We start from the raw sequence: 12,385 nt of genomic DNA, 5'->3' as shown, positions 1-12,385 counted from the left end.
TACTTTGTTAATTCATAATGAAGATTATATTACAAGGTTAAAGTCTTCATATCATATTATTCATTTAGATGTTGAGAGCTATAAAACTGTAAAATAAATTGATTCCATAAAGGCAATGACTTGTAAACAATGTTCTTGCCTAAGAGATGCAAGCATGTCATGGTTGCTAAAAGATGCATGCACTTGTAATCCTTGTCATTCACCCCTGGTTGTTGCAGTGGCCCAGGACAGATGGTAAGTTATATGTTTGTAACGCATAGACCAGCCAAAGTTAATTGGAATGTCATTAAAGTTTGAGTTAATGGGGGTTGGGGTGGGGAGCTAGTTTGAGTGCACTAGTCCTGCTGTTGGAAATGTGTGTTTCATTAATAATAATGAATGTTTGGCTGGAGCAATAAGGATGGGGCTCCACCTGCTGCCACCTGTTAATACCAGAGCTCTATATAAGCACCAGTCATCCTTATGGCAGACCACAACCACTATCCTCAAGGACTGCACCACTATCTGGATTTATTTCAATACAGGGACAAGAAGACATTGTGTCTGAGGAAATTTTACACCTCAAAGGATCCGTTTTCAAGACCAACGTTGGCCTATGAGGACCTTTGGCCCAGAAGTCATGAAGTCCCGCAGACCGAGCTGTGCAGATTCAGGGTCGGAGTCTGACTCCAGAGACCCAGAGAAGTTTGAGAGTGCCATGCGGCGAAGGATGGCAGCCAACGCTCGAGAGAGAAAGAGGATGGAGGGCCTGAACACTGCATTCGACTGCCTCCGCAAAGTGGTTCCTCAGTGGGGTCAGGACAAGAAACTCTCTAAATATGAAACGCTGCAGATGGCCCTGAGCTACATTATGGCCCTCAATCGAATCCTGACCGACGCCAGCAGACACACAGCTCCTCAGAAAGACTGGCTGAATCTACAGCTTGATGGCCTACAGCCAGAGACCTATTCTTGCTTTATGAGCTATAACTCCCCTGTGGAAAATAACTGTATGCATCCCTCCTTCTCCTACCACTACGAAAGCCTCTAAGCTCTCAGGGACTGATAAGCAATGGTGCATTCACTTGTATCTTTCTTTGCATAGATACAGGAGTCAGTAAATATGTATGTATTACTATGTAATATTTTATGTTTATGGTTCTGGAAATCAAGTGTTTGATTAGCTTTAATAGAGTCTAAGGCATTCTTGTGGTAGAGTTGCTTTAACTGCAAAAAAAGAATGTTTTTCTGTACAATTTTAGAAAATCTTCCATCATGCATGTTGTAAATGATGACTCGATAAAATCACAGATCACAGTTCATATTTTTTCATTGCTTTGTATCAAATCTTTGTGTATGCTCAGCTAAGTCAAAGCTGAAAAAACATACAAAAAATACACTGTGATCTTATTTTGCCAAAATTTCCAATTTCTTATTGATTTTTATACTAAACTCAATGAGGGAAAAACGGATCTGGAATAATATTAATAATGGATATAAAATTGTATCTTGTAACTATGTACAGTGTTTCTGTAGGTGATGTATTTTGAGCTGTAGTTTAAACAGGATTTAAAATGTTTTGTTTATAGTGCAGTTAATCAATGCACAAATAAACACTGAAATCAAAGACTTTGTGTACAGTACATCAATATTAGAATAACATTTTATCCACTATATATAGGCTATACCCTAGTCTGTTTAAAAAAAAAAAACTCATCTTACATCTGTAGACAAGACGAGAATTTTATGTTAAATTGTGTATACTTTTAATGACATGCACACATTTTCCTCCATTTTGAAACAGATTTGCTATAAAATTAAATTTTACCACAGTATTTACTACAGCATTTTTTTCTGTATAAAGGCCTAAATACAAATACCAGTTCTCATCATGGTGTGCACACTTGACAGATAAACACATTTTGGCGAAGCACTCTGTGTCCCAAGATAAGACAGCACCAAACAAATGTCTCTGCTGTCAGTTCAGTGGAGGAATAAATAATGTTTAAAGGACTGAATGACGTCACGGTTGAACTGTGTGTCCCATGTAGCCTACTGTGTTTTAAAGATGAACGAAAATTACAAAATTGAATCTATTTAAATTTATTTCTTTTTTTAATTAGATAATCATTTTTATTTTGGTTTGGGTCATATCGTAAACCAATAGAATGTCCTTCCGAGTTTAAAGATTACTAGGAGAGTTTAATTTAGAGAGGAGGTTAATCTCTTTGCTGTCCAATGACTGTGTATAACGTTTCTTTTCAGTGCAAATGAGGCGTGAACGGCTTGAGTTCAGCCGAAAGCGTGTACATAAAGCGAGATACACCCATCTTAATCCGTTTAGTTTCAGCTGTCATTATGACCAATCATCATGCCATGATCAGTATGTAGCTACTAAACTCAAAGACACCCCTACAATAATTTTAAAATTATTAGTCTACTAAATTAGGCAGCTTGGTCAAGACATTGTTTATTTTATTTTATACTAAAGTCCATATTTCGTGCAATCATATTAAATCATGCAAATGTAAATTTACAAATGTTTGAATGAGAAACAAATCGATGGTCTATACTTGAATACAAGTAGGTCTAAATGATTGCTTATTATGTATCACAGAGGTTTATAAACCTCCAGGGGGCCACAAGGAGGTGCTATGATATCTCTGGACAATTTGAAAAGTATTTTAATAAAAAAAAGTATTTTTTAATAAAAAATGTAATCATTTTTTTGATACAAATGTATTTCTTTGTTTGCAATTAATGCACGTTTAAAAACAGTTCTAGTCTTTATCTTTATAGGCAGCTGTCAAAATGTAGGCCCTATAGTCTAATACCCAAATGCTGAGTAAAGTAAATATAGCTACAGCTACTACAGAATAGACTCTGTTATCTTAATATTAACTCTTTCCCCGCCAGCCGTTTTCTTTTCTTTTTTCTTTTATTTTTTTATGTTGCCAGCCACAGCAGCGTTTTTGGTAATTTTCACAAAAATGTCATGCCCCCCATGATATTTTGCTGTAGCCTATGCTATGAATATCTGAACATGCAATATATCAAAAGAAAGAACAGACCACCAGCTTAAAAACAAACAAACATTTTGAGCAAAAAGCTGAGAAAATCGCGTTTTTGTCAAAGACTATCAAGATAGAATTCAGAACGATGATCAAAACATAGGAGTAGATCGAGTCCATCGACACCTATAGGCTACAATGCACTGTACAGTCCTAACCACTTCCTGTGTCGATATATTTCAATGGTAACATTAGGCCGTTTTGATTTATATGCTGTTTATGTTGATGATCGCATTATTTTTCACATGCATGATGCATCTGCTTAAATGGGATTGCTCGCTTCTTTTTTGCCTGTGTTTTGATCTGGAGATACAGTACTCGCCCATGAACGTTAGGTCTAGGCTAACAGTGAAAACACGAAAAGCCGTAAAAACTCTTCAATGGCAGGAAAGCGTTAAGTAGACATTTTCAGATATAAAATATTTTCACAATATTTCAGTCATTTGTTTTAGATGTATACTGCCAGCTAATAGTTTAATTATCAGAATAATTTAATTACTATTTCTGTGCATCTTTATAATTAAAGTTGGCTATTGATCTTTGTTTCAGCATGTCTAAAACTATGTGACGCATGTGACGCAAATTCATTAGCTGTGCTTTGTCAATGATGCTGTTCTATAGAATCTGTAGCTGATGTTTCAGTTTCCCTAATGGCATGGGTTGTGTTTTTAATGGATGTGTGAACAAAAGAGGAGCCCCTCCTTACACAGATTCAGAGGATTCATGGAGAAAGGTATAAATACAAGTTGAACCTATCCTCAGGCAAAAGCTACACTTGAGCATTTCATGATATAGGCTATCCATCTACCTTAACCTCTCCATTTACCACAATGCAACACTTCAATAACCAGGCAGAAAATCAGCTGGGCAACACAGTATCGTGCGAGCTGGATGACTTTGAGAAAGGAGCCTGGGTGAATCAGGCCTACAGTGGCTCTCCTGCACACATCATACGCCCCGTCAGCACCATCTACAACCCTCAGCCCATGTTTCATAGTTCTTTGGAGAACATGAACCAACTGAATCTGCCTAACCCATATTTAGCCGAGGATAAGGTGCGAACCCACCCCACTGAGGAAAAGAAGTCTGGATGCTGCTCCTTTTTCTTAAAAGCCATCAAAGGTAAGGGAGAATCCATGCATCTTCCTATTTTCCATGATATGATTATTCTAGATTTACTTAAGCACTGTTTGCTTTTATTTATGTATTATTATCATTCCATGTTTACTATTCAATTATTATTATTATTATTACATTTTGTTTGAGTGTTGCTAATTGTTTTTTATAATTTATTATTAATGATATAAAATACATATTTGTATTATTTAATATAGAAATATTAGTAATATATTCAGTTGTATTATTTTAAAATACTTTATGATATTTTATAAATACTTAATAATAAATACATTACTTAATATTATTGTAAGTTAATTAAAAAAATACAAGAAAAAAAATATATATAAAAGTGATTGTTTCGGTTTGGTAGGACTGTGGGGAACAGCTCTAAGAAAAGACACAAAGGAGAATCCTGAGCTCACTGTCAAAGCAAATCTCAAAGAACTGTTCATCTACATTGTTTTCCTAGTGGATTTGTGTCTGTGTAAGTATTAGGTTGATTGTTTGATATATTTATCCCTGTCTGAATGTACTGTTTTTACCTGTTAGGACCACCTGTTGGAGTTGAAACCACTGAATGGATTTATTGATAATGGATCAATATAGAGCTGCACTGTAAAAAGTTATTTTCATGATTTGCTATCACAACTTTTTGTCTTGTTAATGTGGTACAGAAAACATAATTTAAGTTTCTGTTGATTAAACCAATCTCCTTGTTTCTATTAACTCATATTTTTAATGTCAGTGTCAACTCAAAATTCTAAGGTAACCACGTTACTTAAGTTAAACCAACAATTATTTTTACATTTTGTAGCTGTGGATATTAAGGTCATAGATAGATCCATTAAAACATTCGCATGTATAAATGCAAAACTGTTAAAATGTCATTAGCTTGCTCTTTTGTCTTTTTGTTCATACTGGCTGTAATCCGAACTTATCCCATGGTTTCCCATTATCTTGTGCTCTATTATGATCAGAGATGTGTATCAGCCTAAGTGCTTGTTATAAAATGTCCACTCCTCCCCTGTGTTACAACGCAGCATTGTCCAGGGGAAAATTAGGCCTGAAAGGCACACAAGCTGGACCCTGCTGTCTTTTACTGATAAGAGCTCAGGTCAGGCAATTGAGGCTTTGTCTGTGCTGGTCACATTGTTCAAGAGAGCTATTTGTGTGTGCTCAAACAAATAACCCTCCCCTCATCTCTGGCCGCAGCATTCGTGACGTGAGCACTGCTAATGGATGAAACTTCAATGAATTGATGCTCTTTATCTGTGTGGAGGGTGAATGGTGTAGCACGTCTGTGTTCAATAAGTGATGTGATTGTTGTTGACTGATTGCAATCATGTTCTCATGCAGTGACCTATGGCATGACCAGCAGCGCCACCTACTACTATACAAAAGCTATGACTGATCTATTTGTGAATATACCGAGTGGCAATGGATTCAGCTTTTACTACATCAGCAACGTGAATGATGTCTGGACAGTGAGTTTTAGCAGATTCTATTATTCTGATGTGAATAAAAATCAGGGTTAAGGTGTATTTATCTATTTATAATATGAAATGATTTTAATTATAAATATTGGTCTTTCCCTGGTATTTTTAAAGTACAATAAATAAAGTAGGCCTACAATTAATTTCAACACAAATTCCAAGTTTTGGATTTTTGGATATATTTACTTAAGACTATATATATAATGTACATTTAATAATACATGTTATATATATATATATATCTTAAATATAAATAGATTAGTAATAGGATTAGGATAGTAAAAATTTGGATAGTATTGCTAATATTTTTTATATATTATCTGAATTATTTTATATAGTTTTAAGTATGTTTATTTTAGTAATATTAATATTATTTAGTAATAAAATATTCCAACACAAATTTGAACTTTGCTAATATGGTTTATTTGATTTTAATATGTTTTATGTAATACATTTTAATGTTTTAAAATAATATTATTGTTTATATAATATGTTTATTTAGTATTAACTTCATAATTAATGTTTGTCTATTCGTGGGACACATCCAGTACAGCATCAAAGTCCCTCTTGCTATGATTTTTCCTTTAATCTTTGCAGTACATGGAGGGCCCGTTACTTGACAGCCTGTACTGGACTAAGTGGTATAATGATGAGCCTCTTCAGAATGAAAATCAATCCTTCATTTACTACGAGAACTTGTTGTTAGGAGTCCCCCGGATTCGACAGCTCAAAGTGAAGAGCAACTCCTGCAAGGTGCACAAAGACTTCCAGCAGGAGATCTCCGAGTGTTTTGATGTTTACAGCGACAAGAAGGAGGATGACAGCAGGTTTGGAATGATCAACGGAACAGCGTGAGTGACATTTATGATAAGCAACAGTCGTATTTCTCTCTTTGGGTGTTGAAATGTGTTTATTTATTAAATATAATCGTATTATTCTTCAGCTGGCAGTACCACTCAGAAAAGGAGATCAAAGGGTCAAATCACTGGGGAATACTGACCACATACAGCGGAGCGGGATATTACCAAGACCTGGCAAAGACCAAAGAAGAGAGTGCAGCTATCCTGAATGACCTCAAAAACAACCTGTGGCTTGATCATGGAACTCGTGTTCTTTTCATTGACTTCTCTGCATACAATGCCAACATCAATCTCTTCTGTGTTATAAGGTACTTGACCTAAATCAAGATCATATATAATGCATTTTTTTGCATTTGCATGTCCAAAATTATACATTTGGTTTGCTAGGTTAGTGAATAATATACAATTTCTACATCTGTTCTTTAACATAAGCTATCCCTTTCAATGTACAGAAAAACCACAAAAAAAGTTTGGCCCTATTTATGATTACATAGGACTATTTTTACTGCCGTCAAATCGATTAATCACAATTAATCAATTTAAACATACATGTTTGTGTTTATATAATATATGTGTGTGTATATATATATATATATACACATATACATATATATATATATATATTTATGCATATACATACTGTATATATATATATATATATATATATATATATATATACACACATAAACACAAATAGTTATAGGTGTGTGTGTATGTGTGTGTCACACACACACACACATATATATAAATATTATATATATATATATATATATTTATATATATATTTATATAAATATAATAACATATATACACACATATTATTTAAACACACTTATATGTTCGAATTGATTAATCACGATGACAGCATTAATTATTATATTTAAATATTTATTATATTTATATGTTTATTATAAATTATGTATACAAACAATAAATGTGAAACATATAAAAAAGTTCAATATATAGAATAAATAATCTGATGTAATTTTGTTGTTGCATTATATTATTTATAAAACGATAAATCATAGTTTTCTTCTTTCTTCAGATTGGTGGTTGAATTTCCAGCTACTGGTGGAGCAATTCCATCCTACCAGATCCGTACTGTAAAGCTGATTCGTTACGTCACCACCTGGGATTTCTTCATCATCGGCTGCGAGATAGTGTTCTGTGTCTTCATACTCTATTACATTGTGGAGGAGATTCTGGAATTCCGAATCCACAAACTGTCCCATTTCAACAGCATCTGGAACATTCTTGATTTAGTGGTGATACTGGTAGGAGGAAAGCAGATCATATCAGACATCAAAACATCCGATATCAAACATATTTGAAAGACTTTATTTTCTATCTATAATAATTAAAATTCATCATATAATTGGCAAACATTACTTGACAAGAGCAGACTCTAATAGTAAATGTGCTCTTTTTTCAACAGCTTGCTGTGGTGGCAATAGTCTTCAGTGCATTTCGGACCATCAAAGTGGACAAGCTACTTGGAAACCTTCTAGAACAACCTGACATCTACGCTGATTTTGAATTTCTTGCATTTTGGCAAACCCAGTACAACAATATGAATGCAGTAAATTTGTTTTTTGCTTGGATTAAGGTAATTTTTTATTAAGAAGTTTTTAAAATGACATACCCTTTGGGCCGGTTGCATAAACTGCTAAGACTAAGTTGGTCATCAAAGTTTTTTCTTTGTTCATAACTTTTTAAGTCAATTACATAAAAAAAAAAATTGGTCTAATTTCTTACCAAATAGTAAGATTGATTACTCCTAACTAACGGCTAGTTGGTCATATTAGTTATTAAGACACAGTCTTAAAAAAACCCCATAGCCAATCATTTTATCGCTTAAAACTCAACTTTGATCACCAAAATTACATATTTTAAAGTATTTAAAAAAAGTAATTTTTCCTTGAAATTGTTATCAATAACTACACCCTTGACTCATTTAGTATACTTTGTTCTATGAATATGCAAATTAGCCCCTGCCTCCACTCACACAACACCAGCTCAGAGATCCATTCGTTGACGATCACACATTGTCATGATTGGTTATTAGGTAGTTTGTGACGTCAGAAACACAAGCGATTTCAAACTGCGTTTTTTGAGACTGTTTTGGTTCATTGCAGTTTTAAGGAGAAAATACTGAGCAATGGGGTTGACTTATGAATTTGCACATGATTTGTCTTAAAGCACAATATTATTACAGACATACAAACCACATATAAAGCTTGTTTTCACCACAGGGGGACTTAAACATAATGGCTATGTTTATGCAACTGGCTTTTTATATATTATATATATATTTTTTATAGATTATATTATACTTAGATAAATTATTCATTTAAATGTTAGTTAATTCTCAGAAAAAAAGGTAGAAAAAGCTGTCACTGGGGTGGTACCCTTTCAAAAGGTATACCGTTGTACCTACAAAAGTGCATATTAGTACCTTAAAGGTAAATAATGCTACCAAAAGTGTACATATTAGTACTTAAATGGTAAATATTAGAACCTTTTTACAGTCCCGTTGACAGCTTTTGTATAATTTTTTTTTAGAAGAGTGTACATAGCAGTTTAAGACACATTAAATAAGATCCTCAAATGTTTAGGTAAAGTGACCTGTGTTGATATTATGATGGCCTCAATCTCTGCAGATCTTCAAGTACATCAGTTTCAATAAGACGATGACCCAGCTTACGTCCACTTTGGCTCGATGTGCATTAGACATCTTTGGATTTGCCATTATGTTCTTCATTGTGTTCTTTGCATATGCTCAGCTGGGTTACCTGCTCTTTGGAATGGAAGTAGAAACATTCAGCACATTTAACAAGTGCATGTAAGGATGCTTTTTCTCGCTGTTAAAACATATTTTTATAATTTTTTATGCTGTCAAAAAATATTAATTTCTGATAAAAAAAAACTATTTTTAATTTGAAAAAATGAATGGAAAATAACATCAGTTCTTTGCCTTGTTTCTCCACTCTGCAGTTTCACACAGTTTCGAATCATCCTTGGAGATTTCGATTATGATGCCATTGACAGGGCAAACAGAGTACTTGGACCAATATACTTCTTCTCCTATGTGTTCTTTGTCTTCTTTGTGTTACTGGTAAGTTCTTCAGACGTATATAATTTGCTTACAATTGTTTGTTCTAAATCAAGTTTGTTCTTTATCAATTAACATGATGAATTGGCATTAACAGAACATGTTTCTGGCCATCATCAATGACACATACTCTGAGGTGAAGTCAGAACTGGCTTCTCAGAAAGATGAGTTCCAGATTTCAGATCTCATCAAACAGGTAAGTCATCCTAGACTGGAGCATACAGTGGATACATCTGTAAATCTATTACATTTATGTGTGGAAAACAGTGTAACCTCCACGAAAACCAACACTGTTGTGTTTGCATTGTTTAAATGCATGTGGGAAACCTATACTTTAATTACAGAGCTATGAAAAGACCTTCATGAAACTGAAACTGAAAAAGGAAAAGATCTCTGATGTTCAGAAAGCCCTGGATTCAGGCTCAAGTGAGCTGGAGTTTAAAGATTTCAGGGATGCTTTGAAAGAGTAAGTTTCAGGTGAAACACAAACACATTTATGTATAGTAGCAGCGATGATGCAGAAGAACTTATGTATTCTGGTTTATGTGTCCCACATGTCAGAATGGGTCATGCTGACCATGAGATCTCAGCCGCTTTCTCCAAATTTGACCAAGATGGGAACCAGACTTTGGACAAGCAGGAGCAGGAGATAATGAAACAAGAGCTGGAGGAAAAAAGGGTGTGTTTGAGTTGTTTTGTTGTAAGTTAATGTTTCTGATGGATCTCCATGTTGACATTATTCTGATTTTGATATCTATATACAATTTGTGTTTTAAATTAGGACGCACTCAGTGCAGAGCTTCGTAATCTTGAAAACAATGTTAAACCTGCAGAGGACCACAGAAAGAAGACAGTTCCTCTAGAGGACTTTCAGAGGTTTGTGTACAGAAACATTGTGTCGCAAACTCTTAGTGTCAGTATTAAAACCTGATGTTCCGTGTTATTTTAGTATTATTTATATGCTGTATTGTATTTATGAATATTTAGGAATATTTTGGTAACTCAAAATTTGGTATTTTGAGTTAAATTTTTTTGTTTTGTCATTTTTTATTGTATTGTTTTTATTATATTTATTGTTTTTTATTATATATTATAATCTTTTTTGTTATATTTATTTTACATTTAATTCTTTCTCAATATATTTTAGTTAGTTTCTCATTTTTAAGTTATTGTTCTATTCCAGGCTTGTTCACAAAGTTGCTCAGCTTGAAAAATCTGTGACCACTTTAATGTCCAAACTGGATGTTGTTATGGAGAAAATAAGACTTCAGACATTCAACACAGAAAACAGAGACATGGACAAGCAGACGAATAGAGAAGATGTGAGTTTTTACTTCTATAGAACTTATGGCATTGTACTTAAAATGATTTAAAATAATACATTAATAAAATTCAAATAAACAACAAAATGTGGTAGCACTTTATTTGACAGTGTCCTTGTTACATATGTTACATGTGCTTACCATAGTAATAACAGTAAATCATGCATAATTACATGCAACTAACCCTCAACTAAATCCTAATCCTACCCTAACCCTATAGTAAGTACGTGTAGTTGCTTAATATTACTCGGCACTTAAATATATAATTACACTGTAACAATGACACCTTAAAATAAAGTGTAACCCAAAATGTTTTTAGAATATATACAGTATTAAATACAGGAATCATGGAGATATTATATTAGATATGTAACCCATGCTGCTGTGTTGCGACAGGAATCAAGACCGGCTTCAGGAGGGAATATTCAGGTAAACCTGGAAAGAGTCTTGGCTCAGGGACCACCATCCTGGTCATTAGCTGGTCCCATGGGGAATATGAGGAACCGTTTGCACCCAGATGTAGGATGGCCAGTCGTCACCGAGAACAGTAGTTCTGCACGCCACTGAATCATCAAAACCTGACTTTAAAACTTACTAACAAATAGGCTTAATCTAAGCCTGATCTGTGGATATAGACTCAGAAAATGACAGTAAAGAGTAGATGTAGTACTCCATGTTACCAGTGGGATTGTGATTGGGAATCTGATTGTGTCTCTCCTCCATACTGACTGTTTAACATGCAGTCACTGTGGCTTTTATAAGAGGGGATTAATAGCAATATGATTGCCGGTCTGATTATATTTCACTTTAAGGCTTAATTAATGTTTCAGCACAGTGCAATTGACATATTGTGGGGTTAAATACATTCCCTGTAGTTTTTGGGAATATTTCAACTATATCAGGCCACAAACTATTCTTCTGACCTTCCTCCTTGTTGATGACTGAATTTGCATGATTACTATTGGTTCTTGTGAAACAACTTCTGCACAATTAAGATACAAGCAGAAATAATAATTAAAAAACCTGTGATAATGTAATCTCAACTTTCTTTCCAATTATACATGGAAACTTTATTTAGCTAAATTTAGTGAGAATAGTCAGTTACATTTGACATGAAAATGGTCATCAAAGTGCAATGTGTATTATTAGTCTATGGAAAGTTATTATATACTTTGAGACATTTTCCTTAATCTCTTTCTTTACTTTGATATGAATTACTTGTAAATGCTGTATTTTATAGTGAGAAGCATATCAGTGTATACTCAGCCTACTATAGTTTATACACTAATCCTGGAACAATATTGCTAGTATATTTAAAAAGATATATAATATTTATCTTTATCTTTTCTGATTAAAAATAATTACAGGCAAATAAATAATTGAAATTGCAAAATAAATGGTTTTATCATTTACTATGTTGAAACCAGAC

At 33.8% G+C, this 12,385-nt stretch overlaps 2 protein-coding genes across 2 annotated transcripts; both read left to right on the top strand.

Annotated features, from left to right (window-relative positions):
- Positions 1-619: 619 nt before the first annotated feature.
- On the top strand, positions 620-1,032 carry atoh7 (atonal bHLH transcription factor 7). Its single transcript, XM_077236348.1, has one exon. It carries the CDS (start codon positions 620-622, stop codon positions 1,028-1,030), a length of 411 nt encoding a protein of 136 aa, XP_077092463.1. The 3' UTR covers positions 1,031-1,032.
- A 2,712-nt stretch (positions 1,033-3,744) lies between these two features.
- On the top strand, positions 3,745-12,366 carry pkd2l1 (polycystic kidney disease 2-like 1). The gene is made up of 15 exons (XM_077237015.1): positions 3,745-4,172; positions 4,540-4,653; positions 5,526-5,653; positions 6,260-6,513; positions 6,606-6,830; positions 7,568-7,796; positions 7,958-8,128; positions 9,183-9,364; positions 9,517-9,637; positions 9,732-9,830; positions 9,979-10,100; positions 10,196-10,313; positions 10,416-10,510; positions 10,818-10,956; positions 11,353-12,366. The coding sequence occupies exons 1-15, from the start codon at positions 3,881-3,883 to the stop codon at positions 11,521-11,523; spliced, it is 2,460 nt and encodes an 819-aa protein (XP_077093130.1). The 5' UTR covers positions 3,745-3,880; the 3' UTR covers positions 11,524-12,366.
- The last annotated feature ends 19 nt before the right edge of the window (positions 12,367-12,385 follow it).

This window comes from Siphateles boraxobius, unplaced genomic scaffold (assembly GCF_051911475.1).
Source record: "Siphateles boraxobius isolate OS27281-9 unplaced genomic scaffold, OSU_SipBor_1 20, whole genome shotgun sequence".
Lineage (NCBI taxonomy): Eukaryota > Metazoa > Chordata > Actinopteri > Cypriniformes > Leuciscidae > Siphateles > Siphateles boraxobius.
The sequence above is the reverse complement of the archived record's forward strand: the minus strand, read 5'-3'. Positions and strand labels throughout refer to the sequence as shown.